General features: G+C 49.3%; 5 protein-coding genes across 5 annotated transcripts; 2 read left to right on the top strand and 3 right to left on the bottom strand.

Annotated features, from left to right (window-relative positions):
- Positions 1–95: 95 nt before the first annotated feature.
- Positions 96–987, top strand: BKA55DRAFT_688287 (uncharacterized protein; the record flags this gene model as incomplete). Its single annotated transcript, XM_046199183.1, has 3 exons — positions 96–174; positions 223–884; positions 934–987. The coding sequence occupies 3 exons, from the start codon at positions 96–98 to the stop codon at positions 985–987; spliced, it is 795 nt and encodes a 264-aa protein (XP_046050839.1).
- Positions 775–2,141, top strand: BKA55DRAFT_312208 (uncharacterized protein). The gene is made up of 3 exons (XM_046185641.1): positions 775–884; positions 934–1,317; positions 1,373–2,141. The coding sequence occupies exons 2-3, from the start codon at positions 1,057–1,059 to the stop codon at positions 2,012–2,014; spliced, it is 903 nt and encodes a 300-aa protein (XP_046050838.1). The 5' UTR covers positions 775–884; positions 934–1,056; the 3' UTR covers positions 2,015–2,141.
- A 1,833-nt stretch (positions 2,142–3,974) lies between these two features.
- BKA55DRAFT_312211 (uncharacterized protein) lies at positions 3,975–4,725 on the bottom strand. Its single transcript, XM_046185642.1, has one exon. It carries the CDS (start codon positions 4,580–4,582, stop codon positions 4,196–4,198), a length of 387 nt encoding a protein of 128 aa, XP_046050837.1. The 5' UTR covers positions 4,583–4,725; the 3' UTR covers positions 3,975–4,195.
- Positions 4,726–6,371: 1,646 nt separating this feature from the next.
- On the bottom strand, positions 6,372–8,060 carry BKA55DRAFT_537685 (protein-tyrosine phosphatase-like protein; the record flags this gene model as incomplete). Its single annotated transcript, XM_046189945.1, has 3 exons — positions 6,372–7,485; positions 7,543–7,754; positions 8,034–8,060. The coding sequence occupies 3 exons, from the start codon at positions 8,058–8,060 to the stop codon at positions 6,372–6,374; spliced, it is 1,353 nt and encodes a 450-aa protein (XP_046050836.1).
- Positions 8,061–9,905: 1,845 nt separating this feature from the next.
- BKA55DRAFT_537684 (uncharacterized protein) lies at positions 9,906–11,960 on the bottom strand (the record flags this gene model as incomplete). The annotated part of the gene is made up of 3 exons (XM_046189944.1): positions 9,906–10,374; positions 10,471–11,475; positions 11,572–11,960. 3 exons carry the CDS (start codon positions 11,958–11,960, stop codon positions 9,906–9,908), a joined length of 1,863 nt encoding a protein of 620 aa, XP_046050835.1.
- Positions 11,961–21,463: the final 9,503 nt, after the last annotated feature.

Raw genomic sequence — 21,463 nt, 5'->3', positions numbered from 1 at the left:
TCTATCTTTATTCTAGATTCACCCAGGACTTATCTCTCGCGACGAACACCATACTTTGGGCCCCAGCTAGCTATTGTGTGGCTCCCATCGATACAATGCCCAGGATCTTTGGTGATACTCGATGCGATGCCTGCCATGCATTGATCGGCGATACAGAAGAATCAGCGGTTCAAAGTGAGTTGCCAATTCCTTTCCTTCAGGAATTAACCTAAAACTCCACAGTTTGGTGTCTTCATTGGCCTGCCGGAAATTGGATGAGTGCTAGTCTTTTGAGATCGCACAATGTGACGGTCAGAGACTATCCAGGATTTACCTTCCTACACTCGGACTGTTTCTCCAGTATTATCATTACGCCCCATCGGCATCGGTCGCAAGATGAGATCAACTGCTTCAGGAGAGCTTTGGCGTGGCGCAAACTCGACCACATGCGTATCTTCCCCAAAGAACTTGACATTCCTAAGCCTCTACGTTCCAGTCAACTGGCCGTATCAGCGGCAGCGAGGATTGCTAGCCTCCCACTCCTCGGCCGACTTCCTATAGGGCTTGTTGCTCTGATTCAATCTTGTTGCCCAGATGCCTATTTCTGGAATATGGTACACAGACTGGACTTCAAGCCGCGATTAGGTTTGAGACCTATGAGTACAACTCTAATCACAAATTATCTCTCCTGCGTTGAGTCTTGGAAGCGCCACGACGCTGGACCAGCCTGCGCGGAAAGTCTAAAAGACCCTGAATGTATATGCATCACTCTTGATTCGGACGGCATTTACCAGATTGAGAGACTTCAGAATCATCCTCGTCCACCAAACTATTCCAGACAGAAGTTCAAGAGGTACGTTCTCGCCAACGAGAAAGACCTTAAATCCGTCGAGGCCTACTTTCAGGTCAGTATACCAAGACATATCATGCTTATATGGTTCACTGACCATATAGGATGGACTCTGCTGTCTGAGGGCACATGGGGGTCACCCTGGTTTCCCGACCTAGGACACTCCGACACCACCAAAGGTACTCCATCAACAATATAAGCGCTTCTTGCAACTTGAAGGCTGTAGAATGCTCAATGAGGAAGTCCCCCAAGCCACAAACATCAAGACAATACGCCTCGACAACATGACTTACATGCCTCTCACATTCTTCTGCGGCCAAAATATAACAACCTTTACAGGAGGTCCCTTCTCAATGGAGCCTCACACAATAGGCCATTGTATGTTTACCCATGCTCCTCCATTTCCGGTTCCCATTTCCGTACCACTAATCAAAGACAAAATAATGTGGCTGGAGATCCGATTGAGTGGGAACAACTACAGTATGCTGGTATAAAGTCCCGCCTGATTACTTAAAAATGGATATCCATTCTAACATATCCCAGCTTGGGACCCAATTATCAGGCGTTATACACGTGGGACTACAAGCCAAAGCGACAAACAATCCATTCTCTTCGAGGTTCTTCGTCAAGCTTCCACAGCTTATGTTCTGCTTCAATCGGCAAATTCATAACCCGGAGCATTTGGTTTCGTTTGCTATGTATCCTCAAGGAACTGCTCTCGAATCAAACGCTGTTCCTCAGATCATTGGACCGCAGCTATCGTTGAACACCCCCTCTCCCTTTCACTTCCGTGCCTGGTCATGGGCTCCCCTACAAAACATCCACGGCATTACTATATTCGAACAAAATGGCCCGGGGTTTATAGGAATGATTATAGGTTATAAGAACGGGGGTATGAGATTCATCGGCGACCTCGGACGGTGCAGAATGTCCGAGTGCAGACGTTCGTTCACCAAAACGCCAAAGCGCATGTATATCGAGAGATGGCCTGTGCCTTTTCCCTTCTGCCAACGAATGCCGATGCGAGTAAACTTTGGCCCTCGTGATATCCGGCACAGCATTCACACGGAATATAATGAATATGACCTTGAGGGGGAATTGCATTTCTGGTGTGGGCCGATGATGAGACCTGAGATCAGGGTCCTTCCGTCTGGTAGTTGGCGAAGTTCTGATGAGATCAATTGAGAAGCATGCCCAGTCTTTGGGCAAGACTTATTCTTATGTTACGAGGGCGAAGCATAAATACTAGGTAGTCAAGGAGTTTGCAAGTTTATCCTAAAATATTCAAGATCCCAAGATGTTCTTCGACTTATCCAAGAATTATTGTTGTTTAGGATCAAACTCTTATGTTTACTTCTATCTCTAAGGGGATACATTGTAGTCATCATGAGGGCGTTGAAGCCATTCACAAGCCAGTGACTGTCGAAGGGCAGCTTTCAGGGCAGCAACGACCACAGTACACTAGAACTCTACATCAAAACTTCCATGTATGAATATTGACCGCAGCTCCCGATTTTGTGACCTTCGGAAGAGCTTGATGACAAACTGGATATAGTTTGCCCGCGAAGAGGACCTCCCAGAAGAGACCTTCGACTTGTTCACTAATTAACTAATTCCAAGATGTCGTACAAATCTAAAATATAAACTGAAAGCATATTCGACTTGTTCCGTGATATACTTGATGCTTGTCAATAGCTCTTGTAAACGATTGAGTGCGAGAGAGTGTTGCTACGACTCCTTGCGAGGGAAGCATAACGAAGCCGACACACAGCTGACAACTCAACCAGAGGTCATGGAGAGGCGATACTGGCGTTTTCAGCATAGAAGATGGAGGACTGCAATAATGTGGCATCGCAGTAATTGTCACCATTCCGTCCATCGGTATCATCATGACTTACACAGTCACTACCAGGAGCACAACATCATGACAATGATGACAACACCACAAATAAGTTCGCATCATACTTGGACTGGTATTCCAACTAACTAAAGCCAGGTAGCTTTCGGGTCTCGCGAGAAGAAACGTTTCATGTGAGGGCGAATATGCGGTCTTTGAGTAATATCTCATATTCTTAACACTCGTTACATCGAGAACCCTGTTGCAACTCGGTAGCAATTCTGCTACTTTCCGTCCTATAATTAACCAGACTGTATTTCCAATACTTTGTAATAACTTAGTCAAGCTTCTCAGCTCAAGTTCTCCCTCAACATTCGCGCCCTTTGAGCCCTGATTTGATCGCATACCAACACACTATTACCGTCCTCAAGCCACTCTCCACAAACTGCAGAGATTTCTGCAATTACATATCATATCAGTTAGTTTAACTTCTTGTCCATAACTGGCTTCCTATTTGGGCAAGTCAAGTTCAAGGCACGGATTTACCAGTGAACCATTAACTCCGACACCACGACGCTAACCTTCCAACGTACGTTCGGTCTCGTTACGACGCAAGCCACAAGCGCAGAGAACATCCCATCTTGGCATGCCATTATGCCGACGATTATGCCCTGTTATTGAAACAGCTGCATTGGTCGTCAAGTTTTCTTGCAGGCCAACTACAAGATGATTGGTCTAGGCGTATGGAGTGCACACATCCCGCCCGATGCTAGCAAACAGACGACATGGGATTCTTGTACTGATCTCGCATTCTAAAACGTCTGACAGGATAGGATAGACAAAACCATGGGATGTGACCCTCAGGGTGCGGGGCGTCTAAGCTACTTAGTGCTTACATCTTGGGCTCGAGAAACAAGAGCTGGAAGAGCCGCGACAACTTCCGCTCAGAAGAGCATAAAAGTTCAATACTGTGATGACAATGGTGATGTGATGTTCGCTTGTCTCGAGGTCTGATTGATCAGCTATCGTCGAGTTACAAAGGAGGGTGACGTCTCGCCAATGGCTCGTTCCCGCGAAAAACGCCATCGTGAAGCGGTGTCAAAGTGACGATTCTGGCATCTAACATCCTTGTAAGAATCTCCGCAGAATTACGGCATCTAGCTCTTAGGTGTAAGCGTATAGGCTTCGGTGACCTTCAGTGATTCGGATCCGAGCTTCACCGCGAATAGCGAGTCAGAGGATTTCTTATAAGAATTTAGAATCATGCTATTGTTTGTAATAATACAGTGGAGAGATGAATTATTTCGTCTAGGTGATGACTGCAGATGTACATGATGATCGAAGGGTTGAGGGGAGTGACATGCATTGAGAGCACTACTACTGCAAGTACCTGAATCATCCTAGATACCGTCGCATGCAATGACATGATATAGAATAGCGTCACTTCTTTTCCTTGATAAAAAGCCACAGATTGTGGTCTTTCAGTCCCAAGCTTGTAGACCCCGAGTCCGAGATACTCCACAGCGTGATTATAGGGCTGACATGAGACATGCAAAACAAGCCATGTGACTATCCAAGATATTCTTTGTGAGAAAGCGGTCTATGCAAAGTACCGACAGGTTGGGCTCGTCACAGTGATCGCGCGGCAACAAGAGTGCAGCAACTAAACCGACGTTAGCTCCCATCCAACACAACCACACAGACCGAATCTCATCGGCAGCGGAGGTATGACACAACAACACCATGCAGTAGCTCTCTCTCAAAATAGAGTTTATGGTTCTATAAACGCTCCCATCAAGTTTCATGCTCCAGGTTTCATAAATCGGCAATGCCGAGGGATCAACATTGACAGCGACCACAAACAAAGACCAGGAAAAAGACTTCCCGAAGATCGAAGGGGTCCAACGGCTGCACATCCTTCCGGTGGGTTGGGGTTGCAACAGAAACTCGTGCCTTTCCCTTCGGGGATAGACAGACGAACTTTGCAGGTTGTGTACTTGTATGCTGTCAGACGAGCAGGTATCCTTTCAGGGGGGTGAGAGAGAACCACGGTTCACACCACGCCCCTCCTTTGTAGAAAAGGTAGATGAGTGCAACTCTGCCCTTGTTCTAGGGCCTTCCTGGAATAACTTTGTCTGGACAGGCTACAAGATAGGGCTGACAGTTCAAGTGGTCAGTTCACAAACAAGACCGAGGTATAGTTCATATTCCTTCGCTTGCTATACTCGCACCGTTGCATCTAGGACAACTCCTGCGTATAACATTCGTTGTCATTGCAAACTCTAAGCCAAGACAGGAAAAAGGCGTGTCATGCAGTAAGATGCACCCGTCGATGAGGCACGCTGCGGGTAGATAGTTCTAACTAGTTCCCAGCAAACCAGCTACTCACTCCCCCATGATCAATAGACTCGAGTTCGAAAGGGGTATCAAGATGCGAGCAAAGACGTCATGAGAAGAAACGGGGAGCTATGACCAACTCAAAACTATCCCGCCAAGCATCCATGATATGGCGTTTCAACAACTTACACAAATAGGGCTAAATACATCTTCAAAGGGCTGAAATGCGCTGGTAAGACAAAAAGAAGCATAACCCCAAAAGGCAATCGCCGGGCGTAAGCGGACCGCCAAGACAGCGCTGTCTTCTTTTTTCTCCGCCTTCACGCATCACAGATCAAATGGCGATAGGCAAAAGCTCTTTAGACAGCTCGCATCAAGGTTTTCCACAATCAGTGTGATCCTTCAAGAAGATGAAGACAGCGGTGCTGACTGGCTTACGCCCGATGTGGGTTTCAGACCAAGGCGAAACGGGGTGTATCAGTAAGCTGGCGTATTCATGTTTCGTGATTATATTCCTTCTCTTATTTTCTTTTTCCCATGGTTTTAGATCCTCGGATCAGCCCTATAGTGGCTGGGCTGTGTCGGAATTCCGTGGTGGATCGAGCTATGTAAGACGCCGAGCCATCTTGTAAAGGATTTGAGCTAGGGCTATCACCAGAACTACCTCGATTAGATTAGATAGTTGAAAGTAGAGCAATTATGGACAAGTAGATCCACATGGGAATAAGACAACAAGACATCGAATCATGGAGCTAAATATTCGAAGGATCTGCCTATGCAGGGCTCTATTGTATGTATTAACAGAGGCGTGCGCATGTTGCTCTGATCTCTGACAGAGGTGACACGACACTCCAACGAGGTCTAGTGCTGATGCATTGGGGCTTCTCTGGACCCCGAACTCGGACTCCCTTTTCTCTCCGTTGGACTTTGTCTCCCAGGAACCATCTGCTCTGTGAAGTTCCCCTCTTCATGCAGCCCGAGTCTCCCGGCTTATCCACGACGAGATGCAAAATGCATCAAGACACACACTCTCTTTTCCCTTCCACGACGCACACCTCACGCCCTGTAAGCCCTAGGGCTTTTGATCCCGCCAAGTACCCCGCCGGCTTTTGCTCCCTCTCTCCCAGTGGTTCGCTCGCCATGAGAGATGCAGCATGCCAGAGCGGGATGTATCTCGAGAAGGGTAAAAGCTCCATGTCTAGACGGACCTGTCAAGCAGTATACGGCATGCCTGAGGCACCGAGCATAACAACGGGTCCGCGGAGGCCGGGTCTCTCAAGGCACGGATCGGTAACATGGGCTTGAATCGGTGTTAATGCGGCGCCCTTGTGTAGTATTGGTTGGTAGTAATTCCGCCCTCATCTGTCCTCACAGGTTTCCGCTCCGTGGAGCTAACCCGGGCGGCATCCGGATTCCCATGCTCTGAGTTGCCGGCCGCTTGACGACGTCGTCGACTCTCGCCTTCTGTAGCGAGAACGCCGGCGTCACCCACCCGCCGCAGGAGCACCGAAAGCCCTTCCAGTCGTACCGGCCCACGCCAGCACCGCACTTTGCATTGGGACATAATAATCTTCCGTTGAGCTCTCCCTGTTCAAGAATCCCGCGCATCCAACTGAGTGGTTCGACAAAGTAATGCTGGCATGTAGACGCCGAGGACTTCTTGTCAGAAGGCTTGTGCTCCACAATGAAGGGGGCCGTGACCAAAGTTCGACGGCACTTCTTACATCGTAGACTAAGACCTGAGTCATCACGAGGCTGGGTCTCTTCATCCTCGAAACGAAGCCTCGTCGGTGCCTGGCCTACTGCAAGGTTCTCGTCGATTTCACGCTTGTAAGCCCACCGCTGATAGACAGGGTGTCCTTCAACATCATCAGGGCAGCCCATCTCCCACCACAAGGCTAGTTGCTCCATGAAGCCCTCGTTAGGTTCAGCCATGGGTCGAGTTCGGCGCACAAACGTAAGTGCAGCGTGTACAGCCTCTTTAGCGGTATCTTTTCTCGAACGCTTCTCTTCAGTCCAGGGAACAGAGTGGGTCGGATCAGAGATGGCAGTCGGCGTGATATTGGGGTCGAAACGGTTTGGATATCGCCTAAGCAAGTAAGCAATAACCGCCGAAACAGATCTCGACTTTCCAGCCGCGCAGTGAACAAAGACGCCTCCCTTCTTCTTCCTCTTCTTCTCCCCAATATCAAGGTCCTCAACACCCTTCTCTAACGAGACGCCCCCATCCTCCTCATCTTTCGCAAGCCAGCTCGCGCCCAGACCTTCCTCGATGAATCTGACAGCCTTGGGAAGCTCAATCAGCAAGTCAGCGTCCTCCACATCGTCAATGTCGATAACTTGGTGTTGTAGGTCTTTTCCGTAATCGATCCATGGTTCGTCTTTGAAGTTTTTGAGGCTTGATATGTCGAATGGGACGAGGGAGAGAACATGCGTGATGCGACGATCCGTCAGCGAGTCTGAGCGGCGCAAAGCCCAGAGTCTGGGAAATAATTAGCATTGCATGTACGTGAATTGCCTAGTGGTAAGAGAAACCTACCCTCCGACGAATAGCTCATCCTGGCCGTCGATCCTGCTGAGAGCCATTTGGGTGATACTTTGCTTGAGAAGTTCAAGCTCTCCAGGTTCAAATTGGTGGCCAAATTCCTCCCACTGGTGTGGCTTCGAATCGTCCTCCTGGTTTTCTTTCGATGCGAAAACCTCATATGCCTGATCGGCCCTTGTGGAATCGTCTTCTGCCAGGTTGTGTGCCTGTCGTAAGTTGCAATATTGAGCCTAGATTTTCTTGAATCGCTTCGTAGCTATAAGTCTTTCAAGAACAATGTGAGAACCTGTAATCAAAATAAATCGGTTTTATAAAGATCAGTCTTAAGGAAAATCCGAAACCGAGGAAGTAAAACAGATGAAGCTTCAACCGAGGTGTGAATCATGGCTTCCACAACTTTTCCATCCTTTTGCCCCTCCATGCGCCACATCAAATTACCCCGCCATCCCATCAGACGCCACACTCCATCTTCTGCAGCTTCTCACCAGCCACACTGCCTCAAATCCCAGCATCAATTCAAAGCAACCATCGTCTCATCTATTTCCGTCAAACAATACATCAACTATCTCACGAATGGAATGTACCTCGCAACTCCCCAGACAACACCCCCCAAACAGCGCATTTATACGAATAATCACGTGATCAATTTCAGTTCCGCGTCGAGGGTGGTATTAGAAATCTCAAACCCAGCCAGCTGAACTTTTAGACCCTTCAGCTGAACAGACAGACAATTTTACGCGACACGAATTGCCCAAATGGGAGTGGTATGCGCTTCAATTCCGCTATGTTCTTGTCTGATAATGGAATTGCCGGTGCCCGCGGCAACTCTGTATTTAATTCTGATGTTCAGGCTTGATGAATGCCTTTGCAAAGGCCTCGTAGATCTTTCAAACTAAGCCTTACAAAGAAATTGTATGTGCCGTCTTTTCCTAGTCCCTGTAACGGCCGCAACCTTTGTGTTGGGTACGCTATGTTTCACAAACTGCAACTGGCTGGTGCATCGCATCACAAGGGTTGAACAGAACAGAACACAACACAGATGACTGAGGTATTAAGAATTCGAACTGCAATTTTTATGTTCTCAGACTACTTTATATCTACATGACCGAGTCTGATATGTCCCTAAGCTGAAATCTCAAATAATAAACAATGCTATGTGTGCCAATGCCGCGCCGTGAACCGTGACCGTTACCATGATTGAACCATTTTGTACCGTGACCCATAAGATGATGCATGCGACATCAGCATCAAGCTGTGCCAGCTAATATGTATACGAAGTGAAGCCTTTGTCCTCCCCATTTCACTTGCCGACATCCTCGCTCGCTTGCTGGGGAGCATTAGCTGAAGTGCTAACCTCTAAAGACAACGCCTGGGCTTTTTCTGCCATGAATCTCCTCCTGTTTGTACTCCATTCCATTACCAAACTCTGGCAGTCGTGTAGCTCATCCGTGACTGGGTTGTCGGCAGGGATCTCAAGCCCAGTCAGAAAGTAGCGCATCCACAGACGCATGGCCCCAGGCCTGCGTCTTCTCATTTGTGCCATCGCCTGCTTTTCATCCATCGTCAAACTCATTTCGCCATGTGCATTTCAGGTTGTCGGGCAATGAGCCTCCTTCCACCTGAACCCTGGATCAGAGGGCCGTAGTTGATTGGCCATCACAAATGCAAGTCCGCTCAAAAACAATGATTCCATGTCGCTTAGAGCTGCCGGTAAAACGTTAAAACGCTGTTGCAATATTCGTAGATGCAACGGAACATGCCAGGGTAGTATTTGGCCGTTGTCCCTCCCTTTCGACAGCACTGCCACCACATTGGTGCATCAGCCCTGAGAGGCAGCCCAACGACTAGGTGCGGACAACCGCATCCTTACGCGTTAGGTGCACGCGGAATACGCCAATTGATCCGAACAGATCAACGGCTGCATTGGAGCGGCACCTTGATTCGTTTTGGACTTGCCGCATCTGCATCATGCGGCAATCCGCCCACGCGATACAGAGTTTTCTCCGCGTCTGTCGTATGCCTTGCCATTTCAGATACTGTTTGGATAGCTGGTGGTCTATTGCGGGCGGAACGTCGTACAATTGCCGCCGGCTTGTTGTTTCCAAAACATCCCAACGGCTTGATGACTGCAAACCGCTGATCGATTTCTTGGCCAATCTTTCGATGCTCATCTTCCAACGGAAGCTCCGTGGATTCTGGCCCACTGATCCTTTCCTTCCTCTGGGCGCCGGCGATTCCCTCTTTGTACCCCGCCCTCTTCCGACTGATCCTCCACTTATCTTGAATCGCCAACACCCACCAGCACTTTAGCATTGACTTGTCATTTGGCGGCCGAACCTGTATTGTGCTGTGTCGATTTACCGGGGAGTTGGGTCTTCTTCCAACATACAGGCATTCTCCAGCATGTTGGTCCACTTTCCACTGGTGCCCGCGTGGCTGTGCTTGAGATGTTGTCTGAAGTGATCCGCTCTGAAGAACTTTTTGGACGAGTTGCACTCTCGGAACTTGTGCACTTCCTGCAGGTGCCTGATACGCTCATCCCAGTCCTGGTCCGTGGCGTGCCGAGGCGCATTACCACCACTCAAGGCACCTGTACCAGGGCCACGTCCAGATCGTGGGAATTCATCGCCGCAGTACCCGCAGGTGTCAGCTTCGCCAGGTCTGTTAGTAGAATCATGGAAAGCCCTATCGTATCCGGAGAGAGCTGAGCATGACCATGAATGACGGCGCACGTGGAGCGAGTTCTGGTGGCGCTCTGCCTCGTTCTTGTTCTTGAAACGATTGCCGCAGAATGTACACTCGTATTGCTTTTCAGCCTCGTGAGCGCTAGTTGTTGGTTAGCATTGTAACATATACGACGAATCCTATAATCCCATGCAGCCTCATCTGAAGTGGGGCTGCTGAGCGTGAAATCTGACTTACTTGAGTTCCTCAAGCGTCTCGAACCTCTTGGGCTTCTTGGGGCAACACTCGCACATGAAGAAGCCTTGCACTTTAGTTCCACCAGGCTTCTGCACCTCAGTAATCTTTCGTGTGCTTGCACCCGAAACGGTCCGAGAGTGAATTGATCCCCGGCCAGAGATGGAGGTTCGAGGGCTTGGGTTGAGTGATACGGGAGCTGTGTAAGGTGAATTGCAAGACGTAGGTGAGATGCCACCGGGAGAGGGGCCCACAGGTGAGCGTCGACCGAATGAATTGGCAGTCGCAAGACCAGCAGGGTGCATTGACATTGACATGTTCGAGATATATGAGTTGGATCGTGAAGTTGAGACTGAAGGCATGGTAGCACCTCGAGGAAGAGAGGTGTATCGACCTTGAGGAGATCCACGTGAGCTCATATCGCGGCGTCGAGACATATCTGGCATGGCAAGCATGTGCTCATCATTAGGACTGGCGGCCCGTCTCTTTTGACCGCCTGGCACATAAGCATCATCAATGTGTAGTCGCTTAAGTGATTGCCCATCTTCCATCTCCATATCCTCTGCTCCAGTGAAGTCATAGCTATTTGTTGAAGTAGCATCATCGCTGTTATTCCTCTTTGTTCGTGTTCGAGGTGAACGATCGATATCGGAGCTATCATTCGGTGATCTATCACCATGATAAAAGGGTGTGCTTCGTGGAGAGATGGCGGAGTGAATTGGTGTGTCGGTCAACCTTGCGGGAGATCCTAGAATGCCTCGGGAGTGGATAGGAAGCTGTACTTGTACTGGAACACTGAGAGCTGGAGGGAATCGACCTTCCGCTGAAGGTCTTCGTGAAAGGAGCTCGTTGGCTGATGAGCTAAGGAGTGATCGAGGTGGTGACTTTTCCAAAGGACGAGTTTGGTCAAGCTTCTTCTTGAGGGTATCTCCATGTATATCGGCAGGAGATTGGAATTGGAAATGGTTGTGGAGGCGGCCAAAGCCACTGGGAACAGATTCTCGGGACCTGTGGTTATACAATGTTAATTCAATAATCCAAAGTGTTTAATTAAGCCATTGAAAGCTTGAATAGCACCAATGCAAGGTGCATTATAAGCCATACCTATCTGTAGATGAGTAGCTAGCATATCCTTCATCTCGGTCACCAAAGGCGCCTGTATTGCTTCTTCGCTGATAGCTCGGGTGATCTTCATGATATGATGAGTTCATGCTTCCGTAACCACTTGCAAAAGAGCCATGGGCATGTTCCCGCTTTTCCCTCATACTTTCAGCCAAAGCACTAGGTTGATCGAAGCCGGGATATCGAGGAGGAGGTAGTGGTGGAGGAACGTCGTCTCTTGGTGGCATGCCGGGTATTGACATGGCAGGGCTTCCACTAAAAGGCAATTCGTGGTGATGACTCGCGTGGCTTCGAAAACGGTCGCCTGAGGTAGGGACTATAATGCTCGGGAGAGCCGGAGCAGGCTCTCTATATTGGGGAGGAAAGGCCATGTTGCTGTTGTGAAATTGGGAAGCTTGGCAGTTGGGATGACTCTAGCTGAAGATGGAGCAGAGGCAAGACAATGACAGCTGAAGTTAAGGGAGACTGGAGCTAGGATGACATAGGCCCGAGACTACTCCGTCATAGAATAGACGGTTGTCGAGAAGATAACGGTTTCTCGGTTAAACTGTTGATGACCTCTTTTCTGCTTCCCGTTTGCGGCCTCCTTTTTTTTTCACTTTGAAGATCCGACCGAAATAAACAAGCGAAGTCGTTGGTGCTAGGGTGTTACGGGGTGGTTGTGTGGTGGCGATGATGGCTTCGGGGTATCCGTCTGGTCAGTCCAAGACACAATAGGTGCTTTGCAGAACCTGGTGCAGCTGGGTCCGCGTCCGCCAATGCCGTAGCAAAAAAGGTCGACGAATGACAGAGCGTATCGGGGATGTTGTTTGAAAGTGGAGGAATGCTGTTGTTTATTTGGAGTATATAATGGTTGTAGATAGAAGAGAAGAATGAAAAGGAAGAAGAAGAAAACAGATTCAATATGAAGAACCAAGTACGGGATGTGGTATAGAAGAATCGGATGGGAAAGGAAGGTGGGAGGCAAAGCGGTTAAGTTCAATCTGCACCTTACGCATCAAGCACCTCAGGTTAATGGGAGATCCAGCGTCGACGTTGACGCTGTTACACTCACTGTTCCTGGCGTCGGCAAGCGCTGTCGACAACCCCTGGAGATACGCCTACGGGGGTGGAGCGTAGGGGGAGTCTGAACTGGGCTAGCAGCTGGTGGGGTGCGGTACAGAAGGGGAGGGCTGAAGATGGGACCCGGGAGTGAAAATGGCAGGGCAAGCTCTGGAGATTTGAAAGACAACCTTGCCTTAGAACGCAACATAGAAGAATGTGGCGGTAGCAATGACGATATCTACACGCCTCATTCTTGTGCTATACAGGTTATTCCCGTTCCCGAACTATTCAAAAGCAGTAATAAGATGTGACGGAGGGGAACAAAATACAAGCTGAAGAAGGGAAAAAGAGGTGGGAGCATGAGCAAGAAAACGGGGGAGTGAACATCTGCCGATGAGGGGGGTGTGAAGACATCCATCAGCTACCAAAAGACGAAGCCAAGACGAGCGCAATATCAACGTCGTTCTTTTTGTTAACGAGATTCTCTCTACTAGACTCTTCTGTCAACTGCCAGACATGCCATGCCATGCCATCGTCACCCGTTCGCTTGCTCAAGATGGAGCTGCATATCCGTCCCTTGTATTGTAGCATCAGTGCGTTTTCTCTACAGCACAGTTATTGAGGCACAGGGACGGACGGGTGTGCAGTGGCATGCCAAAGGATCCTATCCTATTCATCCATGGGCTTGCATGTGCTACCAACAACTGTCAGTTCAATCACCCACAGATTCGTTAGCTCCCCTCATTGTCAAGATCATGATGGGCTGCATCTCTAGAAGAAAAAGGGTGATGTGATAGCTCCTCCACTTGGCTCTTACATAAAACGCAGTATTACACTCAACCTTTCTAACGCTGAAATCGTCTTACAGAGTCCAGCTGCTTACCTTTCCCAACTCTCTCTCATTTGGTCCTCCGTACAGACAAGAAGAGCAGAACAAGGGGGTGCGGCGTCAATCTGGCTCTGCGTTCCGCTATTGTTGTCGACCAGAAAAGGGTCCCGCATGTCGTTTACAGGGGGTTACAACCCCCCCGCTCCGACGGTGCTCCTGACAGGTCTTTGACTGCCCTGCCCTACGGACTCTCGTTTGAGATGGGCTCCATCAGAATACCACCTTGCCCTTTAGCCCTGCGCTGGTCTCTCTGCCCTGGAGGGCTGGACAGGGAGAGGGTGTGGGCGGAGCACAAGTTGCTGGGGTTTAGCCTCCTGCGGGGGAGAGGGGTGTAGGGCAGGGCAGTCAATGGAGCGTTGTTGGACGCCTGGCGGGTGTTGATCTAGCAGGGTACGAGATCTTGGCTGTCGGCCAATGTACAGTATCTGACCTTACCTTACCTTACCTCTCTCACCTTTGAGATGGAGTCATGATCCCCTTGCTCACCTGCGCGGCCCAACCTACCCACTGAATCGGTACTGCTCTACGCACATTCGTCCATCTAATCCTGCTTGCTCTTCGTTGACGGCCATGATCCATATTCATAGAAACCGCCGTGGGTGGTAGCATCTGCACGAGATGCTTCACCTCAATCACGCCCTACGACAGTACAGTACAGGACAGGCTTCTTCCCTGCTCCGTTGCCGGCTGGCTTCTTTTTTGCTTCCGCTTCCGCTTCTCTCACCTGCAATGCTCACTGGTCACTCAGGTGCATCCCGTCCGCCTCCCGCAGCTATTCCTAGCCTCAAACCCACCAACAGCCAGAAAGAACCCATGGATATTTCGCCTTGGCCCTATAATACACTTTGCCAACGGCAGTTGTGATTCGAATAGCACCTCGCAGATTACAGCCGAGCAGGGCATTCTACGTTTGGGCTTCTCCTCTTTCACTGTACGAATATCGTGGCTTGGAATCGCCTTGCGGTCGTCTTGGCCCTAATACGTCGTCATTCCTCTATGCCGCCTCGTCATCAACCTCGTGGCCGGCCGGTTGGGCTTTCCCCTTACCCATGCGCGCCACGGCCAATTGCTAGAGCCTGAACCTATTTGCGTTAATACGGTACGGACGGTGCTCGGTCAACGGTCGCGACCTGGAGCGAAACCTTTTATCTCATTATCATTGGCAGATTCTTGACGGGAAAATGCCAAGAACGATGTGACTTTGAATATTGATTGAGGCTCAGCGGTCAGTGGTCAGTGGCATTTCATTTCTCATTCCTTGGTCAGCAACCGGTGGCATGGAAGATACGGCGTAAATGACTCGACTACGCTGATTCAACCCAAGATCAGCATGTATCGACAAAAGCCCAAGTTTGAGAGCTGCGCGAAAGAAAACACAGGACGTTTGCAAAATACGGTTTTCGCCCCATCTCTCGTGCAACCTGCCAAACACAGGAAAAGCTAGGTACAACCGCTATAACATGAGATGTCGCTGTGTCAGTCTCACTGGATACGATGCCACGCCAAGCACAGACGAAATGTCATTAGAGCAAACGGGAATAAGAGAACACCTTGTAGTGACATCTTTTTTCTCGAACAATTACTGCAAACGTAAACGTAAACGTACTATATCTCTCAGGATTGCAATTGAATTACGAAATGTTCTCCATCCATGAAACCCCGCGGGTAAAGAAGTTTGGAGATCTTGCCTAACGTGCCAGGATCATCCAAGCGGATCCCGCTTGAATGATATGTCCCTCAATAGGGATCGCCTGACGACATGCGACAAGCAAGCACTCGAGAAGAAAGCGGTTAGATAGACAACAGGCAATTCTTGCAGCATGCGTGCGTGCACGATGTGTCGAGCTGCACCGTCATTGATTCTTCTCCTCTATTTGGTACGTTTACGCAATTCAAGTGTGTGGCTGCTGTCAAGATGCTTCCAGCCCTAGCTAGTAGAGTCTAGTCTCATCCTTCAATCCTCATTGACATCTCACCATTTTTTTTAGCGAGTCACTTCCTTCATGATGCTTGGCTCATTAGGTTCCCTCATGAATTCTTTACTCCATCTAAAAATGAGACCCATCAAATGCCAGATACTGAGAATCTGAGAACGGCGGCCTCCGCCCACTAGCACGAATAAGCAATTCGGCTGCCTGGACTATAGTTTCTAGTACAGTATCCATCAAGCCAAACAGCTAGTTTCAGCATCTTGCACTCAGACTTGCCCACTACCAGAGAAAAAAAGCTGAGCCAACACGGACGGACGTGGTGGGAATTCCTTGGTGGTCGTGTCCCCCCACTTAGACGTCCGTGTTAGTCGTCGTGGCCTGGTCCCTGCACCCGGCCAAGGGAGCGGATAGCGAAAGCATAGCGCATCGACGGGTCGATACGACCTTCAGATGAACCCATTCTGGCTTGGTTCCTCCTGATAATGATCCTCCCTCACCGTGAGGAGCGAATCCAATCCGTCGGGTGCACGACATTCCAGAAGAGGCAGGCAGTTGACTGTGACCCCTCTCAAGGCATCAACCAATTGCTGCTGCTGCTGTCCAAGGCATGTCCAAGGTAAAGGTCTGCATGTACGTGGTGTTGAGGATGGAGTGGTGGTCCTTGGAGCAGGACCGATTCTTCTTTACGATCAACGTGTTACGAAGCTGCAGGTTTAATCTGGTGGTAGTATCTGCGTTACCTCGTTTGGAATACAACAAGTTTATGAGGATTACAAGATGATTACCAACCCGGCACATGAAGATCGTCCCTGTTGAGAGTTCAAGCCTTCTAGGGATGGATGGATGGATGACTGGAAATTGGCGGTAAAAGTCCCTAACTCCGCTCTGCACCTCACCTACCGGTATTGTACTAAGCCCTACAGTATACCTAACTTCCATTGCAACGCAAGCTGTGTCTGTCGTGTTGCACTGAGTCGTGGACTTCCAGGTCCAGGTCTCTTCGTCTCCATCAGAGACCATGGCATGGGAGAATTAAGTTTTGACCAAGTGGGGGAGGGAGAGTACCCGCGTACCCTCGTGGCTTGTTCGTACACGCGCCACACTTTTTCGGACCTCGGCCGGGGGTGACTTGAATGGCGGCGCCTACAGCAGGACAGGTTAGCGGATTTTTTGGCTCTCAGCCCTACCATGGGATTGCAGGCTTGGCATCTGTTGAATTGCCTGTCCAGTGTTAGGGCTGTCTTGGTGGTGTGATGAGATTTGTACTGCCAAGATATATACTGTACAGTTAACACGTCACAACAACAGGAGGCAAAAATGATATTCGACTGTATTCTCTCTCTGTCATTGCAGTCGAGAATAAAGCAACGTTGCAATCTATCGTTAGTGACGGATAATAAAATAGCAAATACTTACATGCATCTGCCGAACGTGGAGAAAAGCTCGGTCAATCTCAGTCCAAATCAGGCTGTGATCTACTTGAGAGCCAAGAAGACGGTGGCAATTCCAAGACCGTCAAAGCCACATTCAAAATAAAGGAAATGAGAAATTGACCCACGGCGGAATTAAAAAACTGGATTTGTTTATGCAGTGCAGCATCAAAGGTCAAGCCATAGTCATAATAGTCATAGGGCTCTCGGTAAACTTGAAGGCCCCGATGGAGGGTGTGAAAGGCGACGGCCAACGCCTTGGCTGCAAAGCCACCGAACTTACCGGCTGGTGCCACACCTCACACTTCACTCTAGCTCTCTCTTTCTCTCTTCAGGAGGTCTGATGCCCGGGACAGGCATTCGGCAGTTCTGTACCTGCTTCTTTCGTGCTTCCATGCTTCTACAGCTTACCACTCATCTCCGTTTCGCCCCAAACCTTCATCTGAGCCTCAGCGTCATCACCTTTCGTCATCATACTCAGCCATTCTTGGAGAGAGTACGTGCATCACGTACACGCTCTTTTCGTCTCCCGGCAGCGGCAAGTCTCCCACTATCCGGCACATGTCCAGAGACCATTGACTTTTTGGACGCGGGACGTTCTCTGCTAACGTTTAGCTCTCCATTCTCTCGGACCCTTTAGCCTATTACGAATAGGGTAGTCAATTCGCCGGATTCACACGCCTCACAGGCTCACTCCCTGGGCCGTCAATCTTCGGTAGATTAAACACTGACGCGCGGGCGCCAGGCGAAACCTAAGTGCCTTGCCAGGCTTGCATTTCGCACGGTTAATACCTTGTCCTCTGGGTTTCTATAGCATAAGAGTACAGTAGAGTGGTCGGTTGCAACGGTTACGCGATGATTAATGCTGGAGATTCTCTACTGAACCGTTTTATGCATTTTTGTTTTAAACTTTACAAGGCTTACAGCCATGCCAGTTGTTTTCGCACATCATTACCATGAATGGAGGGTTTTTCGCTCTCGAGGGCCAGCCATCGTCTCGTGAATCGAAATTACCAATAGACAGGCCTCCCGAATCTCAGACTAGCACGGCACCATTGACCCTTAGCATGATGTTGAGACCCTGAAGCGCCAATGACGACCTCGTTCAGCCCTGTGCCGCCCGGGTCTAGGTCACGAGCTGGGCCTTCCCTGGGACGACGTTGCAGTCACGCACTGCCGTGTTGACGCTCTGCTGCCGTTTCGGATGAGCCAGGCAAAAAAAGAATACGACCCTGTTCAGTGGGCTTTTCGTATCAAGAGCCAAGGAAGTGTGAGCGATCGCCCTATCGAACAACACCGAAGGCCTAAGCCAAGCAAAATCTGGATACCCCCCAACTGCCGAGCGGTAAGTCCCTGCGAGGTGTCAGCACCTTGATTTCAGAAAGCGGGCACGAGGGGCCCTGTTGATGTTGCACCGACGTTGGGGTTTCAGGAATGGGTGGATGGATATTATTCCAAGATTGACGCCCTGAGCTACTGCCGGTGGGAGAGGACTGGCCTTGTCCTGTCTTTTTACGGACAATTGGTAGAGAATTGATACTGAGAAATCTGATGACGACTCAACGAGGCGCAGCAACACCTTATTTCACATCCGCGAAATGTCCACTGTCGATCTCGATAACACTACGTTAGTGTGGCTTTTTAGCCCCCTTTGCAAGGTATCTGGGCGATATTCCGAGGGGTTTGACAGATGCGAGATCCAAGCTCGACCAGCAAGTCCATGGCATTACAAGACCCTTCTTGCATTGACTTAATCAATCGGTGATGATTGTTGCTTTTGTCAATATTCCAGATCTACTATTGTTGCTACTCACGATAAGAGTTTGACACTGTAGTATTTCTCTTGGTATCGTGTTCCACATTGCCCTGCCTGCCCTTTGACGCCCCACATGAGGTATTGTACAGTCAGTCAAGTACGCGGAAAAAGTTATCCTAACGAAGTTTCTCAACTCTGGGCATAATTTACAATTCTGAACACCGCAAAACGCCATGCAATTCAGTCGTCGTACTCCTGAAATTCACAAGTCTCAAGCCTTGTCTAAATCCGTACATCCGTCCTGACCAATAGCGCCCGGGATATTGCCCCCTTTGAGTCAAGTCCAGTGGCAATCACGGAGTCGAGTAAGTATGAAAGTCTGAACGGTGGGGTTGCCGAGGTTCATCTCTTGCAAAACAAAAGGGCCCTGTCATTCCCTTGGTCTTAGAGGTTCAAAGATATGGTACTACCAGCAATGGTCCACGTAACTCATTTTTCATTTTTTTCACTTACAGGGTGTCTTCCGAAACCCTTCGGCTTCGCGTTGGTAAACCGAGTTGAACGAGCTTCAAACCTAGAGACTTCAACAAGCCCGTAACTGCAGCAGCACAGCCCTGTGGGTGCGGGAGAGGCGTGCCACAGGCCCCTTCGTCTACAGGGCATTTTAGAATTTCCAAGGCAGTGGCTTTCAGCCCATCAAGGCGGGATTGGCTACGAATGCACTCTTGGCAAATGCGGCTCGAAAACTATACATCTAAAGACGCCGCTGATATCCTGGTTTTCTCTGTGGCGATACAACGTTGAACGGATTACAAGCTCGAGTTGAGAACCAACATCTCAAGACCCTGAATAGCAACTGACTTGGTGTTTGATACAAGGAGTTGAAAGACTGTTTCTATTTTGGCAGTTTCTGGAGCTGATTCGTTCGGAGATATAGCCACACCAGAGATTATCTACACATCCACCGTTCATTCCGTAGCCTCCGGTCCATAACCTCCGGCACGGAGCATCATCACATATGCATTTTTACATCAGAATCTCAGGGGGATAGTGTCTCTAGTGTCATGATCAGCATCGCATTTCGTCCAATACAATCATGCTCAACGAGGCATGATAAAACATCACCATCGATTAAAAAGTGGGCTATCAATTACCACGATATCCAATCTGAGTCTCAGAACGGCATGTGGCTGATCAGTAGTATATGAAACAATTGAACCGCGCGTCTATCAAGAGAAAATAGTCAGAAGCACTTTTGTCTTTGTCATCTTGGCGCCCTGGATTCTCGTGTTGCGACTGGACGCCTTGAGGAGTCTGGTCTAGGGCTGAACCATTGTAGTCGGATTGGTCATGCGACACGTAACTATTCCTAGAGAAATAGCAATCATATGTGGCTGAGGAATAAGGAAAGGGGTGCCTTATTATGATAGATCTGCTTGGTCTTGTCTCTGATTACTTGTCAAGCTTGTCTCTCGATCTTCACCATCTTGGGATTGGTGTTTTACGATGACATCTCACCGCTCTTCATTCGCGGGCAGCTGACTTGTACAAACAAGTTTGAGACCTCATTCATGACTCTTACATGATTATCCCAGAAAGGGAAGTATCGCCTCACTCAGGAGGGTGAAGAGTCTTATTGACAGGCATCATCAGACACAAAGAAAAGAACGAGATTCACTCACTCGCCATCGACCCATTTTTCAGGCGCCCCCAATTCATCGTGAAAGTGGATCAGCCAAGCTCCGCTTTAGCCTCCTCATCCGAAGCCTCCAATACAAAGCTCGATGCCCTCTTGGCATGGAGAAGCGGACCTTTTTCTCATTGAACATCTCGGCCCAAAGGCATCGGGGAAATAACCCAATCGTCAACACACTGGGGGGGATTCCACAGCCCTATCCAAGTTGATATCACTCCACAGCCCCCTCGGCTTCTTTACCCTAGGGATCGACTGCCGCAGAACGGATCACCAACTGCTCCGCGGATGACGGAATTCCGAGGTGGTCTGGTCTATGTCCGTAAGGCCTCCAACTGGAAGTGTGCGATGCAAGTGCAAGTGCACGAAAGCCTGAAACTTGCAACAGGTCCACATGTACTCGCTCATCTGAGGGGATGTCGTACGAGCGTTGTCTTGTGCCGAATATATCACAACTTCTCTACCTATTGTTTTTCTGTGTCTGAGGTGCAGCAGGCGACATGTCGGTAGCTGAGATGTGAAAGCTGACGGGCTGCAGCGGGCCGGGAAGATCTGTGGGGTTTGAGGCCATTGAAAAAAAGCAATATTCCCACGAGCCATTGCAACAATCGACATGGTACAGGCGCTTTCACATGAGAATTTCCACGGAAATAAACGCCAAGGGAGGGGCCTGAGAATGTGGTCAATCTCAACGAGAGCCGGGGGTTAAGCTGGGATGCTGCTTGTTAAGCAAGTCAACTATTGAACACAACATGTCTCACAGAGATGATGTTGTACGACTCTTAGCATTGCACAGCTCATCCGGCAATCCGTGAGCCTCAAAAGTTCTTTCCATTTATCGATTTGCCAAGTCTTGTTATTGCACATAAAGTTGCGATACCTGAACTTAATGTCTTGTATCAGATTGAGCATATTTGCGGTGGCTATTTTTGCATCGACCAAGAATGCTTGGTTCGCCCTCAGAATCCTGCAGGACTCAGGATTCAAGCGTCAAGACTTCAATGCTACGCCGCTAATCTTGACTCATAGCCCTGCCAGCATTCACCTCACAATTGATGAAAAAAAAAAAATCACTGTGCCCCATTGTCGCGTTGAGGATTCAATCCTCGGCGCCAATGCTCAAGGAGTCAA

This window comes from Fusarium redolens (assembly GCF_020744475.1).
Source record: "Fusarium redolens strain MPI-CAGE-AT-0023 chromosome Unknown BKA55scaffold_6, whole genome shotgun sequence".
Classification (NCBI taxonomy): Eukaryota; Fungi; Ascomycota; class Sordariomycetes; order Hypocreales; family Nectriaceae; genus Fusarium; species Fusarium redolens.
Note: the sequence above shows the minus strand (reverse complement) of the source record. Positions and strands in the feature narration are given on the sequence as shown.

What these genes read in the sequence shown, in the direction of transcription:
- BKA55DRAFT_312211 (XM_046185642.1), bottom strand. Translation starts at nt 4,582, where the DNA reads ATGTGCAGCCGTTGGACCCCTTCGATCTTCGGGAAGTCTTTTTCCTGG.
- BKA55DRAFT_312208 (XM_046185641.1), top strand. Translation starts at nt 1,057, where the DNA reads ATGCTCAATGAGGAAGTCCCCCAAGCCACAAACATCAAGACAATACGC. An exon ending in GGAACAACTACAGTATGCTG is followed by an intron (nt 1,318 to 1,372) that starts GTATAAAGTCCC and finishes AACATATCCCAG; the next exon opens with CTTGGGACCCAATTATCAGG.